At 38.1% G+C, this 20,293-nt stretch overlaps 1 protein-coding gene across 1 annotated transcript in view; it reads left to right on the top strand.

Moving 5' to 3' along the window:
- LOC117378313 (chloride channel protein 1-like) overlaps window positions 1-20,293 on the top strand; it is a 41,190-nt gene that overhangs the window by 1,651 nt on the left and 19,246 nt on the right. The window contains exons 2-12 of the mRNA XM_033974902.2: window positions 3,996-4,266; window positions 5,230-5,361; window positions 5,823-5,951; window positions 6,059-6,192; window positions 6,911-6,988; window positions 7,533-7,611; window positions 7,720-7,845; window positions 8,096-8,180; window positions 8,499-8,600; window positions 9,470-9,554; window positions 14,223-14,378. Of these exons, the coding sequence (XP_033830793.1) occupies window positions 3,996-4,266; window positions 5,230-5,361; window positions 5,823-5,951; window positions 6,059-6,192; window positions 6,911-6,988; window positions 7,533-7,611; window positions 7,720-7,845; window positions 8,096-8,180; window positions 8,499-8,600; window positions 9,470-9,554; window positions 14,223-14,378 (1,377 nt within the window). The remainder of the gene's footprint in view (window positions 1-3,995; window positions 4,267-5,229; window positions 5,362-5,822; window positions 5,952-6,058; window positions 6,193-6,910; window positions 6,989-7,532; window positions 7,612-7,719; window positions 7,846-8,095; window positions 8,181-8,498; window positions 8,601-9,469; window positions 9,555-14,222; window positions 14,379-20,293) is intronic.

Below are 20,293 nucleotides of genomic sequence, written 5' to 3'. Positions count from 1 at the left end.
AATATTTGACCTCAGGGTGTGATTGTTTGGATTGGTCTCATCAGAAATTCTCCAAATTAGCTGAACGTAAAGATTGCATTACAGATTGTATTGAGCCTATACTGATTATACCGGGCCACTGTACTTTTTAAAAAACTGTTGTTCCATGTGATGCGATTACCTTCCCTCATCCCTGCATTTGCCTGCCTTGTTATTGCAGTCTTGTGGGGTTAAAGGTGGGCTCTAAAGACTTGTGTGAGCAGTGGCTGGATCTCGTGGTGTTGATGTCCTGGTATGCACGGGCCGCTTATAACTGCAGCCTATAGAATTCAACAGTTACATTTAATCCTGCTTCACATATGTGGTTTTGGCCGATGTTGTGCCATTTAATCCCTGTGTTTTGATTCTTATTGAGGTTGTGTTTAATGTAAGGGGCAAGAACCTAACAAGGAGCAAGAACCATACATTACATGATCCAAGTTCCCATCTGCTAAATAACTAGGCCTGTCAATATAATGACTATATCGACTTACCATTCAGTACATGAAAGCTGGAGTAGTATTTTGTGCATTTTGTGTACATTTTCTTTGCACTACTGGCCATTTTTGGTTATTTATGCTGTAAAAAATGAATTGATAACTTGTATGACTCATTACAGATTCAAACTAACAGCTAAAGTGTTTAATTCTGCTGTTTATCTATTGCAGTTAACAATATTGTAGATTTAGAAGAGTTTTTGTGGTTTAAATCTGCTCTTGGGTTTTTGTGTCAGTGACATAAATTAGTTTCAATATTATCGTTTATCGTCTATATTTACTTCAGCGATACATCCAACTTCAAAATATGTTATCATGACCGGCCTATAAATAACATATGTTTCATTCAATATAGAAGTAAAAGACCCATAGAGCATGACAAATATAATGTTAAAGAATGGGTTAACTTAGATATAGCAAAGGCTTAATATATTACATTTGCATTACATTTGATTGATTCGCAATTATATAAATTAACAAAAGATAAAATAAAATAAAAAATACAAAAATGGACTTTGTAGCATTTTAATCCAAATAAGACTAAATGAAAATGTATCCAAATTAACACCAGTGTCCATGTGAGATTGTATAGAGTGATTTGAATAGTTGAGTGCAGCCGTAGAGTAAGAGAGAGGTGTGGGATAGTGTAATAAGAAATACTTGATCTCACTGGGTCTAATTTTAGCGTCGAGTTGTATTTCAGCGCAAACAGACAGAGGTGGGAGTAAGGCAGAAGGTAACTGGGGATACAAGAGATTCATGTGAAAAGAATGGCACAGAATAAGAAGTTAAAGAGTTAAGAGCTTAGTGAATGTTGTGACTTTAATAAATGTTGCGTATGGAGGACAAAAAATTACGTAATGAAGAAATGAAGAATAAATGTATATAAAATATGAATAAAAAGTTTAACGTGAGTACTGTTGTAGGCACCATGATGTCCTCTGCACACAACTCAGCTATGTATATTTTTATAATAAATGCATATCTGATTCATTTAAATATCTCAACAACTTATAGAGCTGAATCGAGAATGTGCTATATCAAAAAAGCGGATTTTGATTAAAACGTGCCAATACATTTCACCATCTAACCCTTGAAACAAAGTGATTTTAGCTACTCTGGGTTGAACTTGTTCTAATCATTTATTCAGTCTACTCTTGTAACTTGAAACAAAATAAATATTGGATTTATTATTTTAAGCATTTATAAAATACAGTGTGTCTTGTGGTAGTAATGCACATGGATTGGATTAGCTGGTCTCTTGTTGGTCTAGAGCAGGTCCACACTTACCTTCCTGTCCTCAAATGACTTTGAACTTCTCACCATTTAGTGAACTCACACAATACTACACTAGCTGCTGTTTGTTTGTGTTGTGGTTAATTATAGTGGAGTGTAGAGAGTTCAGCTTCAGGGTTGCCAGATTTCAGACAGCAATAAGTGGGCAAACCTTTTAAAAAAGCTCAAAACAATCAACCCAAACGCCTCAAAAATAAGCAGAGAAAATACGCAACTAGCTAAATGAGATATGCGCAGATTTTTAACAGGATATCTTTTTTAGCTTTAAAACTAAATCATAAAAATTATTTGTTTTTATGATGTGAAAGTGTCCCTCAGGAGCAAGCCCAAAAGACTGCAATATGCAACCACCAAATGAAGTTGACGATTCAGCTGTGTCCATGGCGTTTGGTGGCTTCTGTCTGTTGCACATGTCTAAACATGTCCCTGGAAAGAGCACATCTGCAGCTGCTCAGGGGCCACTGTGTCACAAAACTGCATCAGGACTTCATCAAGTCCTCAACAGCCATGACCCATCTTCAATGCTCTAACTGAGGGAAGGAGGTTGTTCCCCAAAATCTCGCAATACATGGCCCAGGTCATCCTCTGCTTAATACAGTGCAGTCGTCCTGTCCCATGTGCAGAAAAACACCCCCAAATTTTGTTAAATTTATAGTTAATATTTTACTATTATCACCCCACATTTATTGATTGTCTATATGCATTTTACACTCCTGCCAGAACAGAGTTGTTTTCCTGGACACCACAAAGAAATACATTGAATCAGATATATTCAGTTTCTGCTAAGACCATGAATGCACAGGTGTATTTTGTACTGTATCTTTAGTAAAATTACTTCTTGCCTTTATTTAATCTTTAACCTGTTCTCTTTGAACATTACAGACGTCTTTATGTTTATGAAGATAAAGAAATGTAATGCTTAGTCTCTTTTATAGGGACCACCCTGGTCTCCTTTGTTAATGGTAAATTCATTACTTGGAACTTCTGAATATTTTCCATTTTTACCTTTGTGCAATAATACCATTTTGTACTTATTGTAGTTATTCCTTGTTGTTATTCCCTTTGTCTATAGCAGCCTGTCCAGTTATTGCATCTATTAAGGTCTTGGATAGAGGCAGAATTAATGTCTTCCGCAGCTGCTGGTCCAGTGGAGTGGGTCTTGAGGTGATAAATCTGGAGCCGAGTCCACGTTTCCGTTTCATTTGAGCTGTTTGGGTCGACACGTGGTGCAGTCTATTTTTACTGAGACTCTTCTGTGCCAACAGCAGAGTACTACAACTGCCCTCTGCCACCACACAGAGAATACCTGTCCTTAGACACAATCAATGAGTGTGGTTAGAATAGGACTGTTACATAACCCTGAAACCTGCAAACCATTGTTTACCCATTCATAGAAATACTACTGTTTGAAACCATTTGTTCTATTGATGATATACAGGGAAACTGACGCACTTTGTACCAGGACCATATGGAGTTTGCATGATTTTCAAGCATGATAATAATAATAATAATAATTATATATATATATATATATATATATATATATATATATATATATATATATATATATATATATATATATATATATATATATATATATATATATATATATATATCCGTCAGTCTGCCCCAGGGCAGCTGTGGCTACAATAGTAGCTTACCATCACCAAGTGTGGAAATGAATGAATAATGACTATAGTGTAGCACATTGAGAGGCTTTGAAAAGCGCATTACAAGTGTAAGCCATTATTTTCTTCAATTGTCTTTAATTGTTTTTTTCAATTGCAAAGTCAAAAGGTATTTTTGCTCTTATGTAGAGGGGTGAGATATATTGAAAAACTGATCATATTGAAATGGTTGCTTTGGAAATAAACATAGTTAGTCTATCAAGTATGTCGTCTCTAACTAAAACCATTAAAATTACCTAAAAAGAGAGAAATGTCTACTCCTCCAATCTCCCAATTATTCAATCAGTCACTGTATTCTTTCTGGGTACTGGGTATCTATAATCCTTCCTAGGTACTCCTGACCATGCTAGCTAGCTAGTTCAAGGTTCAGAGAATGCTTCACTGAGAAAATTTCAGGAAATCTACTGTACCTTTATACATTTATAAATGGTTTAGTACTTGAATAATGTTAATGGTGGATGTTTTTTTATTCTCTCTCTTTCTGTTTCATCCACAGCTCTATGGGGAGTACCAGGAGCACCAGGGAGGCTCAGGACGACGCGAGGCCACCCGGCTCCTGACAGAGAGGCAGATCAAGAAACATGGAGGTCACGGACTCAGCCGTAAACATGGGTCGGGTCGACGGAGTCTTGGGCAGAATGGGAGCCGCTACAGCCGCTACAGGAGCCGCAGGCAGTCCAACATGGAGGGGCCCCCATCCGAGGAGCAGCCCGAACCAGAGCTCCCCTCCTCCTTGAAGAAACAACGCTCCATCTCCAAATGTCCAGGTGAGTCAGGCTGGACATTCACATTCTTTACAACTACACCTCTGTTTAACTGTAGTTTTATACCAAATAAGCTTTATTTCAGGAGTGTCAAAACTTTTTTTGAGGGCTGTATACTCCTGATAATGCTGTGAAGGACCACAGATGGGTGCTGATATATTTTGACCTATCAAAACAGAAAATTATAAAATGCCTTTGGGACATTTTGTTCCGGGAGTCAATCTTGTGAATCATTTTGAACTAGTTTTACTGTGGATCCTTCATTCAAGCTGAATATGAGGTCTCCCCCACATCAATATGTTTATTAAGGTTATGTTGATATTATATTTGAAGTAACATATATACAGAATATGGCATGGCAGTATTGTCTGATTATGCAGAAAACCTGCGTGCCAACAAAAATTGGACAAAGTGTAGCTTGTAAGTGTAGCAGTAATTGTACTTGTACCTTATTTACAATTGCATTTACAACTTTTTTCTAAAATCAGGTAAACCATTGAGAGCCAAGGAAATTTACGATGATGACCTGACAATGCTGACTTGTGCAGTAGTAAAGAATTTAATCCTGAAATAATAAAAGCAAAAGTTAAATCTGTCAACTGGACAGAACGTTGTGGGAGTGAAGACGTTTGACTGCTCATCCAAGCTGGTTCTTCAGTTCTGGTCAGATTGCTGGTGGACACTGCCTTATATCTGTCTGAAGGGAGGAGCTAACTACACTACACTATCTCCCTACAACGCTCTGTCCAGTTGACAGATATAACTTTTGCTTTTACTATGGATCAGACCTGGACAACTGAGGGATTACACAGCCATGAATACTGAAACCTAAACAGAATGCTGTTACTTTGAGCCTATAGTTAAGAGTAAGCTCAAAAATATTTAGGTCTTAATCTGGTGGGGACAGACAGCGCACATGAGGCTATATTATTCCCCTCTGTGAGTTGCAGTGTTTGGTTTTGTCAGACTGCGTTTGCCGGGTGCAGCGTTTCCTGGTGACGCGGCTCGGAGAGGACTGGATCTTCCTGGTTCTTCTGGGAATCACTATGGCCCTGGTGAGCTGGTCCATGGACTACGCCAGTGCCAAGAGCCTGCAAGGTACAGCTGTGTGATGAAGACTTTTATTCACAGTGACACTAATTTGAACAAGTTCAGCATTTGTGGATATGACTGACTTCAAATCAACCATTATGTCAACCATTGGCACATTATTGAAATATTGTTAATACTGGGAATGATGTTTTGAAAATACATAACATTTTAATATGTATGTTGTTTTAAAATAACTTTAAATGACTTGTGTGGATAAATTTCACATTTGTATGAATGCTTATACCTCAAATAATGAGACCTGTTTTAACATGTTGGATGGCATAATACCGGTACTATCATTATCGGGATGCTCCCAAAAATATGTCCCATATACATTTTTGTCAATATCTCCCACCCCTAATTAATCAAATACTCCTCAAATGTAAACAACTTTTTTATTATCTGCCTATTATCTTTTTTTTTACTATTTCCTACATTCCCCTGTCTCTCTGGTCTCTGTCACTCAGCCTATAATTGGATCTATGGAGAGCTGAAAGGACACATCGTTCTGCAGTATGTGGCTTGGGTCTCGTATCCTCTACTCTTTATCCTGTTCTCCTCCCTCTTCTGTCATCTCGTCTCTCCTCAAGCCATCGGTGTGTAATTCACAAAGCACTCCCAAAACTGTGACCTGAATCTATAAATGAAGCCATATTCTCATGCATCTGTTATATATATTTGTCTTTTGCATGTCTCTTCTTAGGGTCTGGTATCCCAGAGCTGAAGACCATCCTCAGAGGAGTGGTGCTTAAGGAATATCTCACACTAAAGGCTTTTGTGGCCAAAGTTATTGGTCTTACGATGGCTCTGGGCAGCGGTATGCCTGTGGGAAAAGAGGTGGGTTTTATTATTTCATTTATAATTTAGTTAAAGATGTAACTTTTATGTTAGAGGGTTTGTCATCTCCTCATATACGTGTTGTTATAACTGTCTGAAATGCTCCATAGTGTGGGATAAGACTTTAATTTTTTGCAATACTTTCTTCTCAAAGGAGTAAAGAGAACAGGGTTCCCACACGTTCTGAAAATTCTCAAAAATCTGAAAAATACCTGTTTTCCAAACATGAAAAATACATGTAAATGAGAAAAATGCCAAATGTCCTGAAAATATATATTATGTCCTTGTGTATCCACACTGTGCTTTACTAGATTATTGGATATCAAAGACTTTTACAGCCACCTATTAAGGCAGTTGAGTATTTGATAAAACTCCTCAAAATCCACCAAAATGCAGGCATCTCATATTTTCTACTACAACACTAGACTCACAAGTACCATTCAAATGAGGAGAATGAGTCGTCCACACATCATTACGTACTAGTGTTCTCCGTCTAATTTGAGTTCCACAAAAATGTTTGGGGTGTTTTACATAACTAACTATAGTGTGTTTGCAGTGGCCTTTAGGTATAGCTTTACATCTTTTTGTAGATGTTGTGATTACATAACTAAAATATCCTGGAAAAGTCCTAGAAAATGATTGCAACCCCGAGACAGCAGGTGGCGGACCCTCAACCAGATAACTAATGTATGTGTACACTGTATTCTCTTTCCTCCAGGGCCCATTTGTGCACATTGCCAGCATCTGTGCTGCTGTCCTTAGTCGCTTCATGTCATTCTTCTCGGGAGTTTACCAGGTAATTTTATGTTGAATATTAAAATTTAACAGCTTAACTTAACTTTTATTTAGTGCATATGACAGGTTAGACTACTAATTTTATTAAAACACAGTTAACTTAATTACTAAGATAAACCGTTATGATTAGTTACAAAAGAAATAAAAAATAAGTAGCAATACCTTTATTGGTTTTAACAGCCAGAAAAATGCCTTCCTTGTACATAAATTGTTTGTGTATTTTGGATGGAGTTTTCTATGTTGATGACATAGAGGTATTCTATTTTAGATTCCTGTATTTTTGTACTTTTCTTCTCATGTTTTTCAAAAATCACCACTTAACTGATGTAAACTGTGATAAATATTTACCATAGGTCCTATCCCATCAAACCAAGGAATAATTAGAAAAACATGAAAACATGACCTACTTGCACTGTATGAAACAACGTTTAATATCTCCTCTGTCCTAAATCTGAAATGTTTACTTCAGAACATGAATCCAACTCAGTCAAATGCTGTTCATTCTCTATGTCCTTCTTAACACCTTCTCCTGTGTGGGTCAGTAGAACCCGTACTGTTACACGGACATCCTGACTGTGGGCTGTGCTGTGGGAGTGGGTTGCTGCTTCGGGACGCCACTTGGAGGTAAAAACACTCTTCTGTAACTTCTTAATAGCATATAGGATTGGACACATTTGTTAGACTGGGCTGAATGTCTATATATTAAATGTTTTATATCTTGTCCTTGTCCAGGCGTGCTGTTCAGTATTGAGGTGACGTCCACATATTTTGCAGTCAGAAACTACTGGAGAGGATACTTTGCTGCTACTTTCAGTGCATTCATCTTTAGAGTCTTATCAGTCTTCAATAAAGATGCAGGTAAATGCTCCAAACTTCAAAATAGTGACACTTATAATGTACATGATTTTGTTTAGCTTTATTTTTGTGTTTTTCAAACAGCTGTACTGTAAGAATACTTAATATAAAAAATATCATTGGTAATTCCTCTATCGTATTTACAGAGACCCTTCACTAGATGGTGCCCTTAGCACAGCAAACATGCCTGCCTTTTTATCTGCTCTTGAAAGTATTTATTTAATTTTATTTATAATCTATCATTTTCCTACAGTGACGATTACTGCTCTGTTCAGGACAAACTTTCGGATGGATTTCCCTTTCGACCTCCAGGAGCTGCCTGCCTTTGCCATAATTGGGTAAAATGTTAAATCTCTCCTTTCACATCTACATCTAGACGTTTTAAAATAATGACTTATCGTCTTTAAAAAGTCCAATTTTATGCAAATGTAGCATTTCAAATCTGGAAAATCCAATTTGTTACTTGAGAGTGCTCCCGGAGGGAGAGAGTAGAGCTGACCTAATACTGAGCTAATTTATAATATGAGTCATGGTTTCTTGGGGTTCATTTCAAAACATTCCCCACTGAAACCATTAGTCAGCTGCTCTCTTGTGCTTTTTGAATTGAACTCTTCTCTTTGCATTCTAAAATATTAAAAAAATGTATTTCTGTATAGGATTTTCTGTGGATTCCTGGGGGCTTTCTTTGTGTATCTAAACAGACAAGTTGTTCTGTTCATGAGACGACCCAACGCCATGACGCGCTTCCTGACCAAACAGTAAGTCTCTGAAATAAAATTGGTCTATTGAATTAAAACACCTTGAATGACCTTGAATGACCCCCTCAAAAGTCTTTCGATTCAAGGGCTAAACCAAACATTATATAGATTTTTTTGGCACACTTGTATTTTTGTAATGCATAAGATGTGTTATTAAAGTAAAAGGTAAAATGCAGTTGTCTGTATTCAGATTGCAGTATGTGGAGATGCCCCTGTTCCAGATGGGGGCATTAGTCAGTATTCCTATGATCTGTATTCCCGTTAGGACTGGGCAATTAATCACACTTTAATCAAGCTCTTATCATTTGCAGATCACAGTTATTGGCTTGATGTGTTTAAACAACAGTTCTGAAGCCCATTCTGTGGTGGTAAAACCCTGTTCTTTGCAGCAGAGTTCAGATAAGAATATTATGATCGTGTGTGTTAAAACCACTAGTGGTTTGTTTAAAAAAGGTTTATTCTGAAATTAAACAGCATATTTACCATAGGAAACCGTAACCTTAAATCTTATTAAGATTGATCAGTTGTGATATTTTTTGCTCTTCCCTAATTACTGTATGGATTTATGTTCTCATAATAAATATCCCGGTGGAATATACACAGTTGTTGAAGCTGATCCTTTTTATTATATTTATCCAACCACGAGTTCTCTTCTGTTTCCCTTTCCCCCATCTCTCCCTCTACAATAGAATTCTGTGACGACATCTGAATGACATAATGATATACTGTGTGTACTGTCACCTCTACATAAAACATTATGGACATATTGAGTCATTTGTTGTACATACTCCACACTGAATTATTTTGAAATTGTATCATAACCAATGGCCCAAATAGCGAGATTATTTTTGTACACTTGTCTTTGTCAGTCGTCTGCTGTTCCCAGCTGTGGTCACTCTGGTCATCGCCTCCCTGACCTTCCCTCCTGGTTTTGGGCAGTTCATGGCAGGAGAGGTAAGAGCCCTACTCCCTCCTTAAACCTTAAACCCCTGAACACAATGTACCTCAGTCAGTCTATCAGTCTCTGTGTGCTATAATCAACAGCCTGCAAAAAGTGCCCTCCAACAGATCAGAACAGCAGTCACAAATTTACATGTTTAAAATCTCAGCATGGAGGATCTGAAAAACCTGCACCTGACTGGAAACAGGAACAAAGGCATGGTGTCCTTATCTCTCCTCTGGGCGAGTGAATCACCATATCAGAGTGTGTTATCAGAGGACCCAGAGCCAGAGCCAGAGCTGGACTCTGCAAAAGCATTTAGTGTCACTGGTCTTTGAAACAGAGCAGTCCTGGTTAGTGATGTTATGTGGTGGTTGGGAATGTATCATTGAAATCTGCACAAAATCAGGCAAAATCAAACACAGTGACCACTCTCACTGGGAATTTCAGTACTATTTCCTGACTTATATGAATATTATTTAGATAGTTAGTTCAGGGAAGACTATGGGGTTTGATTGAAGTTTTTATTCCACATATTTTTTTATATAGCAAATAAAAAATGCCAAGCTAAAGGGCCTGCACCTGTTTACTTCCCATTTATTTAAGATAAATTTGACTTGCCACATTATAGATTTATTTTGTAAGCAGCTCCTCAGATCAAAACAAGTCTGTTGCATGCTGTCTAGAAAGCATTCTATTGTACTATAATCAAAATGTGTGTGTTAGCATGCTAGTTGTTAGCTTTACCATGATGGCAAAACTCAGCTCTGATCACTGAGAGTTGTGAAAAGCCCTCTTAAACACATTACGGTGAATAATTAGAATGCTCAGAATGCATAAGGTAAGAGAGGGCTAAGTTTAGACCACTGCAAATTTTTTACACTCAACTAGTTATGTTTTTCACATTTTTAAGACAGTACAAATCATGTACAGCACCTTTAAAAGAACAGTACGTTTAAAAAAAAAGAATATTTGTAAAGAAGTAGGTAAAATCATGTAAGAAGTTTAAACCTATATAGATCATGTCCCTTTTTCAACTCTGATATCATTCAATGAACAATTATGTTTCAAATAGAAGACCTGAGACTATGTGATGGTAGAGACAGTGACTCATTGGTTACTTCACCCACTTTGCCTTATCTACACCAAGGAAGAGGAGTGAATGAATAATGTACTGTAAGTGCTTTGAGTGTCTTGAAAGGCACTGTATAAATGCAAGGCTTCAATTTAGCAATACAGTTATGAAAGTTAATGGTTATGAGTTCACAGGGTAGAGCTATACTCCCACTGACAACAAGGTTGGTGGTTCATTTCCTCATTGTGAACTGCTGTGTTTAGTGTCCTTGGGTATGGCACTTCTCCTTCCTGTTATGTTTCTAGTTGTTTGACTGAAAAGTGAATGAATAATACACCTAAATATGAAGAATTTCTTTGATAACTCTTATATTTAAACAAGTCATTCTTATGGAGATGTGACTCACTTATATATTTGCCTTAAGTAACTTGCATAAGGTGAGTTGTCTGAGCAGATTATTCATCATTCTTCCATGAACTTCAAGACGTCCCCAGGCTCACACAGAGGAGCTGAGGAGCTGTTGACAACATGCTGAGAACATTTAACTAAAACTTGCATTGAACAAACAAGTAAAAGAATAGTCTTTTTTATAATACAATATATTCTATATCAGATTATGTAGTAGGTCCACATGTTTCTATTCTCTTTCACTGTACTGAGTCTTTCTTCTCTTGTGTTGTCCCCATATTTTACACAAACGCCCAAATGGCTTGTTATGATTCAGTGGTTTCCTTGACATTTCATTACTAGAAATTAGGCAGTTCATAAAACACCTTTCAACAAAATAATTGGACACTCAAGGTCAAGGACACTGAACAAAGAATTAAAAAACATAAACAAATACAATCAGTAACACCAATGGGGGGTGAGGTAACTGGAGGCACTTTTCTATCTGAAGCTCTGTTACCCAAATTAGACTTTAATTCAAGCTTTATTTTAACTGACTTAGCTGGAACTACAATAGGTGACATGATATGTGCTGTTAACATGTCCCTCTCAAATAACATTGAAGTCCAGCCTGTTAAACAGACATTTTTTTGTTTAACCCTTTAAACTCTCCCAGGCCACTGATCAGAGCTGTAAACATATGACGCGTTTTATGTCCTAAAATAGCTCCTGTGAACTCAGGTCTTCATCACATTCAGCAGAATCAGACTGTAACACCTCACACTGTCTGTGCCCTCAGTTCTTCTGCTCACACTTTTACACAAAGCAGTCAATTTAACAACCATGATTTTAGCTAGGATATAATTATAATCTATTCAAAAGTAAAGACTGCTTCTGACTACTATGTGCCAATTTCAAAGATGTTTTGACACTTAATTTCAGTGACAAAAGAAGTGTTTTGCCAATCGTTTTGCAAGACAACTGGTAATAATAATAATACATGTCTTGATCCAGTCACCATACTGTAAGGTACATTACACCACCCTGGGGTAGACTGATGGAAGTGTGGCTGCCAATCTACATGTACAGATAAGTAATCATCAAATCACCTCCAGAAATCACCAACATATCACATTCATACCTGGGCAAGGTTGCGTGTTACCCAACAGACGGTTGTGTTCAAGCAACTACCAGCTGTTGTGTCTCTACCCTCTGAGCCATAACAAAGTAACCCTATGTAGTTTGAAGTAGTATGTTGTTTAAGCATAAAACACTTGTCTAAACATGTAAATATTGATATTAAAATATTATATTATGTTACATTATATTAGATTATATGAAAAATATATATACTAATATCTTCTGAATTGATGGCACCCTGGCTTTCAAACAGAACCACATTGTTTACAGTTAAAGGCTCTGTAGGCTTTTGTGGAAGCGCTCGCCTGGTGTCCTCCGGCTCTGAGCACTGACAGAGGCAGAGAGGGGATTTAATGCTGTGCGGGCGCTGAACCAGACATGAACCGACTACTTCAAAAAGGAACAGGAAAGCCTATTACTCAGCCCATCTCCTCTGAGGCCTCTCTGCTACTGATACCACTCCACTCAGAGCTGACCCTGTCTCCAAAACTGATACCAGTATGTGACATGCACACCAACACCAGTCTACTGCAGAGGACATGTGTCAGTACTTACATATACATATCCAATTTGGTTATGAGAACACCTTATGCTAATAGAAGGAATGCAACAGAGAAATAAGAATGGTTATATGAACATTTACACCCCTTTGTATAGACACAATGATCTCTAAACATCTAAACTTCATCCACAACCACATTTCAAATAGAGCTACTAAACTGGGCAATACCTGGAGGACTAAAGGGGATAGGGAAAGGGGAGGAGGAACGAAGTTTGGGCTAAAAGGGTTAGTGAAATGGGAGGAGGGGCGGGACCTGAAGGTCTAAAGGGGAGAGTGAAGGGGGAGGAGGGGCGGGGTATAAGGAGCAGTGTGTTTGGTCTGACAGGTATTCACACTTAAAACTCCGCCCCTGCAGCCAGGTGTTTGTAATCAGAATCACCTGGCTGTAATCAGGGCAGGCCTGCGTGATGTCATCAACTACTAGAAATTGCAGTGACCACTGGAGACAGCCCAGATGCTAGATATTTTTGACCACAAAGCTTCAAATGTACCTAGTTTGTCTTCCTAGTCCTTTTTGGACATTTTAGTGCAAAGTGTAGCATAATATGGGTCATTTCATTCTTCAAAGTTGTTAAGAACTGACTTATTGAAGTATATTGGGCTTCTATGAATCATCTAAATATGTTGTGTGTTAACCCTGTGTCGTCTGGTCCAGGTCTGATCTGTTTATTTCACTCTGTTCCTTCACTTGTGTATCACGTCTTTCATTTGGGCTCAGAGTCTTCTCACTCGCCCACTCTCTGCAGTCTGCTCTCCAGTCAGCCCTCCCTCATCTCAGCCCTCCCTGTGCTTTTCTCTGGGCTCTGCTCGCGTCTCTGCTGCTCTCAAGTGTTTTTCATACGCTGCAAAAGTACTGCCGGCCTAATAATCAAGCTGGAACTTTTGTGAACAAGCTGCCTCTTTTTGAATGACGTACACACAGCAGAAAATGGAGTTTACTTTGGATACTTTTGGGTAGATTGATTGTTGGCGGATGGATGAGGAACAGAGATATACATTGTTCTAATTTTTGAAGAAATTTGTCTCAAGGAAAAATACGTTTTTTTTGTTTTTTTCTTTTTGTAAAATAAACAAAATACTAATCCAGCAGTGTTTTAAGGAAGGTACAACATTGAGGTTAAAAGCTGAAAAAGTTCAGTTCATCTTAATCCTCTAAATAAAGCATAATTATATCACCTATAAACATATGTATGCCCAGAGTCAGGACTAAACATGGGGAATCAGCGTTTCAGTTTTATGCATCTAAAACCTGGAACAGTCTTCCTCAAGGTGTGAGACAGGGCTCTACTTTGACCATGTTTAAATCCAGTTTTTAATCTGCACTCTTCTCTTTTAAAATTAATTTTATGACCATTATTTATGTTTTGATTTGTTTGTATTGTCATTTTAATGTCTTTCTTATTCTGTAAATCACTTTGAATTACTTATGTACAAATTGTGTTAAACAGACAAATTTGCCTGGATGAGTCTTTCTCTTTCCATTCAGTATTAACCTTAACATGACCTCCGTGTTTGCAGCTTATGCCCAGGCAGTGCATCAACTCCCTGTTTGACAACTACACATGGTCGAAGCTGTCACGCTCTTCTCCTCCCTCTGCTCTGGACCTGTCTAGAGCCTGGTTACACCCTGACGTCAGCGTTTTCATCATCCTGCTCCTGTTTTTCATTATGAAGGTAGGCACAACACAGGAGGACTCTTATTTAGAAAGGATTTAGTTTTATTGTGAAGGGTTGTGACTGAGTGGGCCTTTGTGATGTGAGTGTTTTCTTCATCCTGCTTTTCATCAAGGTGAGTAAATTATTATGAAAAGCTGCAAGTATTATTTCGAAAAATCCTTAGATTTCATTTCATATTAATGTGAGAACACAAAATGAATAGATTTTTATTTTTTTAAAGGACTTAGGTTTACATGTATTTGCTTCGAGACAAACCAGAGAAGATGAATCACTATTTCTGCTCTCACAGTCTGGTCTTTTTTAGACTTTTTATAGCCAGACAGCTCAATATGTTTTATTACTTACCCCAAGTAGAATTATCTGCCAGTGGAATACACTTCTCTGTCTTATTTTATGTGTGTTTTTCTTCAGCCCACAGGTGAGAAAAATATATTAAATCCAGGTTAACATGTTAAGACAGACCTATTCTGCAAAATTGACTTTTCAGAGCTTTTAACCATGTTATAGTTGCTTTGACGTGCAATTTACTCACCCAAAGTTGTATTTGGAGTGATTTGTGCATGTTTTGAGTAATGCGTTATTTTACTCATTTTCAAGACAACATTTCGATGATCAACTCTCTTCAACTTTCATCGCCACCAATACAGAAGCTCAAAATGCTAAATCTAAAATGTGAAATAGCTAGTTTAATAACAAATATAAAAGTCTACAACGCTAAATATTTAGTTTGTACCAGACTCTAAAACAAGAAAATAAAGTCACCAGAAGAAAACCAGTGAAGAGGTAAATCACCTTGCAGACACACTCACACTTATCACCGATACAGACTCTGGGTCAGACACACTTGAACTGGACCTTTCTTTCCTTAAAGAACATGAGTTTGTGTCTGCGTACTGCGGAGATTCATTGTTGTGAGGTGAGTTGAAGTGGCCTTTATGTCCTCCTATCGTTAGCTAACAAGCTAGTTAAGCTGTGCACATTCACAGCAACAACAGAGAAACTACTTGTCGATTTTGCTGTATAAAGCTAATTTGAGCTCAAAAATAAATAAATAATCGCTCCGTGGACAAAAATTACGCCAAAAACGGCAAAGAAACACATTTTGTCTGTTGTTCTGCTCATAGTTCTGGCTCTGTCACTCAGAATGTTGAGGAGCATTTTTCAGATAAAAGTATGTCAGTGCAAAACCTCTATACACCCACTGCTCTTCACTCTGTTCTCCAGGTTTATTTTCTTAATGGGCGATATGCGTAGGCAGCGGCACACTCATTTTGGTATAAATGAAAAATTCACTCCACTCACTAGTGTGTTGCAGCTATTCATAGGAGGGGCCCCGATTAAGCACCGCAGTTTTCTGTTGTTTTTTATATTAAGTTGTTTTAGTTTATTATTGTGATTTAAAATGTGCATGGTATAAAATAATTATTCATGGGTGTCATTGATTATAACTATAGAGCAGACATAAGCATAATAATGTAGGCAAAGAAACCATCTCTTTGGAGACCAGCTGGTTGCAGACCCTTCACCAGAAAAGTTACAGAAAAGATGCACCTTTATATAATAGAATTTATGTCAATATAACTTGAACCTTATTAGAAGATATACTAATATAAATATACCTATTACAAGCAATATTAATACTGTATCTTATTTTGAAGTACTATAAGGGTAACCCTTAACCTTTATTGTGAAAGTGCCTGAATGTGTGTCAGTGGCCCCTCCCTGATGTCAGCCTTCTTCGTTAGGGACATTTACCTCTGGTCACTCATGTCCTGTGTGAGCCGCAGGGACATCTGCGCCTGCCCCCGCATCTTCTTATGAGCCAAGGTCACTGCTCATGGGCACGCAGGCAGCGGCTCCAGCCCCTCATCGTATTCTTCTACAGAGCTCAGACTGTGCACCTTGGAGAGATATGGCTTTCTCTGAGTCACTTCTTGTTCAATAATTTATGAGCAGAAAACACAATATTCTCTAGTTCAGCCATAGGAAGGAATAACAATCTATCTAACGCCGCTGCCTTACATTTAAGTTAGCACAGTTGACAAATTGCATTGCATTTTTAACAGATGTTTATGAATAAGCTGTGCAATGATTCATATGGTGAAAACGTGTATCGTTTTCCCCAGTACAGTCATGAGGAGAGCTCTGAAGGTCAAAAATGTGAAAAATCTAACTAGGTCTTTGGGTCATAAAGTCTCAAATGTTTTCCCTACAGGGACTGTGAGAGACTATGGTGGTAATTCATATTAAAGGTTTTAGTTAAAGGCCTCAAGGCTCAATTTGATCTTTAACCAGTCATTTTAACAGCTTAGTTACCTTTTATATGTTTTATAGAGAAGTACTGTATCATCCTCAGAGGTCGGATTTTCTGGAATGCCTTGCAATTTTGGAATACCTACTTGGAGGGTCAAAGAACATTTCAGAGCTCGAGTTAGAAAATCCAACATGGCTGCACCCTGTGTTTGGTGAAAATTAAAAACCCAACAGTTAAAATATTGATAGCTCTTGTGTTATTTTCCCTTTAGTTGTTCCCTACTGTCCACCAGCTGTCTGTAAACCTGCTCCTGCACAGCTGTTGAGCCTCTGCAGTTATAAATGCACCTTTACGCTCTGTTAAGATAATGTTGCTAATGTGTAAACCTGTCACAATAACAAATTCTGAAGCACGATATATCTATATGGAGAAATATTACGATAAACAATAATATTGAATCTACTTTATGTCAGTAATTAAGATTTAAATAATGCAATATAATCCCAATAAAACATTTTTAAATAGAATAGATGTTTCATTAATGACATGAGCTGCAACAAACTGCAAAATGTACCAATAATTAGCGATAGAAGAGACTAAATCACCCCTATCGAAAGTATCATATTACAAGAAAAATACCCAAAATATCCACACTTTTGCAAAGAAAAAGAACAATATTGTTCTATCTTTCCTATACGGTTGATATAGTGATTATCATTACAGGCCTCCTAATGTATACACAGAGCTAATATCCACAAAAGCAGAAATTCGCTCACAAATGTTGCTCTTTTGACTGTTAATGCTGTAACAATGTCCAAGACTTTACTGTAATATAGACAGCTACTGTCCAACTTGACAACTGGAACGCATCTAATATTTACTCAGAGGTTCCATCTTTCCAAAATCCAAATTTCGACCTCTGGGGGCGACTGGAACACAGCATTAGTCTAAAAATTACCGCACAAACTTGACTATATGTGCTTCATTGGTGTTTCATGCTTGATAGGGTTCAGTGCAGCCAATACAATTCACCTATACACAGTAGCACATGTGCCTTGACTTTAGAAAAATCCGTAACTTACATTACTCAAAACTCAAACACATATATCTGTTTCTGGCCTGTCTATTATTAAACTTCACAGCCAGATCCTGTGAGTTCTCCTCTGTCAATCTGTCCGCCTCAGAAACAGTGTGACCACAGTCTCCAACTCAAGACTTTTGTTTGAGTTTGGAGCTAAAAAGAGTCACAAGCTGCTGGTGCCTCCTGCTCTGTGTCTGCTCAAGACAGAGCAGAGAACTGACAAGAAATGATGGAAGAATATAGGAAGAAAAGTGGTTGTTGGGGCATGTGCCAGTTACAGGCCAACCAAATAATCATTAAAGCTGCCTAATAAAATAATTGAATTATGCATAGAGTAGTCTATACCTGGTTCTGGTTCAGTCTGAAGATTGTCTCAGAATTTTGGCCTTTGCTGTATATTTATATTAGCAGTGTATAGATTACAGTTTGTTTGGTGCGAGTGGAGCGGCTGTCAGTGTTAAAGGGTGCAGACAGTGTGTAGCGTCCTGGCTCTGTCCTCAGTGCAGAGCCACCCAGAGAGAGACGTGCTAATGAGTTTTTATCTTGTACCACAGTAATTAACTTTACAGCGATGAGGAAGGCGATGCACAGAATAGTAATGTGGTCACAGCGTTCTTCTCCAATCAGAGCACAAACACAGAGTGCATCTCAGTCTGAGGCTCTATCGTTTGCATAGGTGATCATTACGACTGATAGAGAGTCAGGAGCAGGGGCTGTTATTAAAGCTGTTTGTACTCTACAACATGGAGTCTATATAACAAACACTTTTACAAGTCACTTTAACATTAAAAGAATGGACACATGCGCTTAAAAAACATGAATTCATACTGAAAATGTGTTACTGATTGTAGTGGGACAGTTTATGTAAAATGCTATTGATAAGCTATAATCTTGGCCTCTAGCCCAAATAGAGGGTTATGCATCTCTGAAAATAAACCTTGAATAAAACTGATTCAGAAATGGTATGTTTTGTGCCTGAGAGTATGAGTCATATCTTTATTTCTTTTCAAACTTTACTGAACCTGTTGACTCATGTCTGCTCCACCTGGACCCCCCCCCCCCCCCCCCCCCCCCCCCACTCACCAGCGGCTGATGAAGTGCCTTGCTCAAGGACGTCCCGGGCTGATGGTTCCTCCCCCACAGTGTTCCCCGCTCTGACTCATCGAGCTGTGACCAAACACAGTTCCTCTCAAAAGCAGACAGAGCCCTGGGCACCGGGACTACACTGCTCTGTTGCTATGCAACGCTACATCTTGGCAGCCATCTAATTAGTATTAGGGGGGTAGGCTCCCGCAGCCGCGCAGATTTGGAGGATGAGAACACCAAATTCCTCCTGACCCGCTCTGACACTTGCTCCTCTGGTGACACGGAGCAATGGATAACCTTGAATTTAATATCACAATTATAGATCAGGGTTTGACCATCTGCAGGTATCAATATGTAACACATGATACTTTTAATGATAAATCGTAAGCAATGCTGTTGCCATTACTCCACTGTCAGTCTGAGGCTGTGACAGACATCTGGCATTTGAATTGACCATCCATCAAACTGCAGTGCAGCCTTCTGTCCCATCACCATCATTATCCCTAATCAGCCCTGATATAGTGCAGTAGTTACATGTTGTTGTGATCAAGTATTAATCCGATTACAAGATAGGGATGTCCATTTGTCTGTTTTATTTAGTTTCCAACATCACCTGTTTCTGTATTAACAAAGACAGGTATTCTTCTCCTTCTTAGTTTAGTGTCTAATGCCTTTTCATAAACATGAACACTTGTGTATCTGTGTTTACATGTTTGTTTCTGCAGCTGTGGCGTGCTTTGGCAGCAGTAGATTTTGACACATTCTCACATGACATTAGATCCAGAGTCGAATCTCTGAGCGGAGCCAGGACTGACAGAAACATGGAGGAGGCCACTGTAAACACTGAGAGCCATGATCCAGATCCTCTGCACATCTACGAAACCAATGAAAAACAAATGTAACTGAATATGCAAATAAGTTATGAAACTGAGAGCATTTGACACTTGAATGCAACACCTGTTGCTTTTGTAAGGTGCATTTTACAAACCTCGTAACCTGTAGTTTAAAACAGAATTTACAGCTACAGTATAACTTTAAACTAAAATCTGCCCACAACATTGCTCCCAAGGTATTTCCCATCCCTATCTAATGTTGTTGACTATTTAGAATTTCCAAAGTCAAGGTGATAGAAAGGGGTTGAAAGTCGTCACCTGGACCCTGTTTTGGAAATGAATACATTTTAATCAGAAGTTATTATATAAACCCCCCTTGAAAAAGAGATGAGGGGCACCTCAAGGGGCTCTGCAAAATATCTGAATTAAATAAAAAGTCAAAATATGTACATTTAATTCATTCATGTTTTATAAATATTATAACTTATTAACCAGTATTGCAGGGAGGTCCTTTGTACTATGAAAATGCTTATCAATCTGTTTAAATGCTAGGTCAGACTGTAGTACAGACGTTGAAGGCAGATTTTTTTAGGACCACGGTCTACTTATCTTTACCCTTACGTTACCTCAAAGAAAACAATGTACTTACCACACAATT

This window comes from Periophthalmus magnuspinnatus, chromosome 11 (assembly GCF_009829125.3).
Source record: "Periophthalmus magnuspinnatus isolate fPerMag1 chromosome 11, fPerMag1.2.pri, whole genome shotgun sequence".
In the NCBI taxonomy this organism is placed as follows: domain Eukaryota; kingdom Metazoa; phylum Chordata; class Actinopteri; order Gobiiformes; family Gobiidae; genus Periophthalmus; species Periophthalmus magnuspinnatus.
This window is presented reverse-complemented; position numbering and strand designations above follow the sequence as displayed.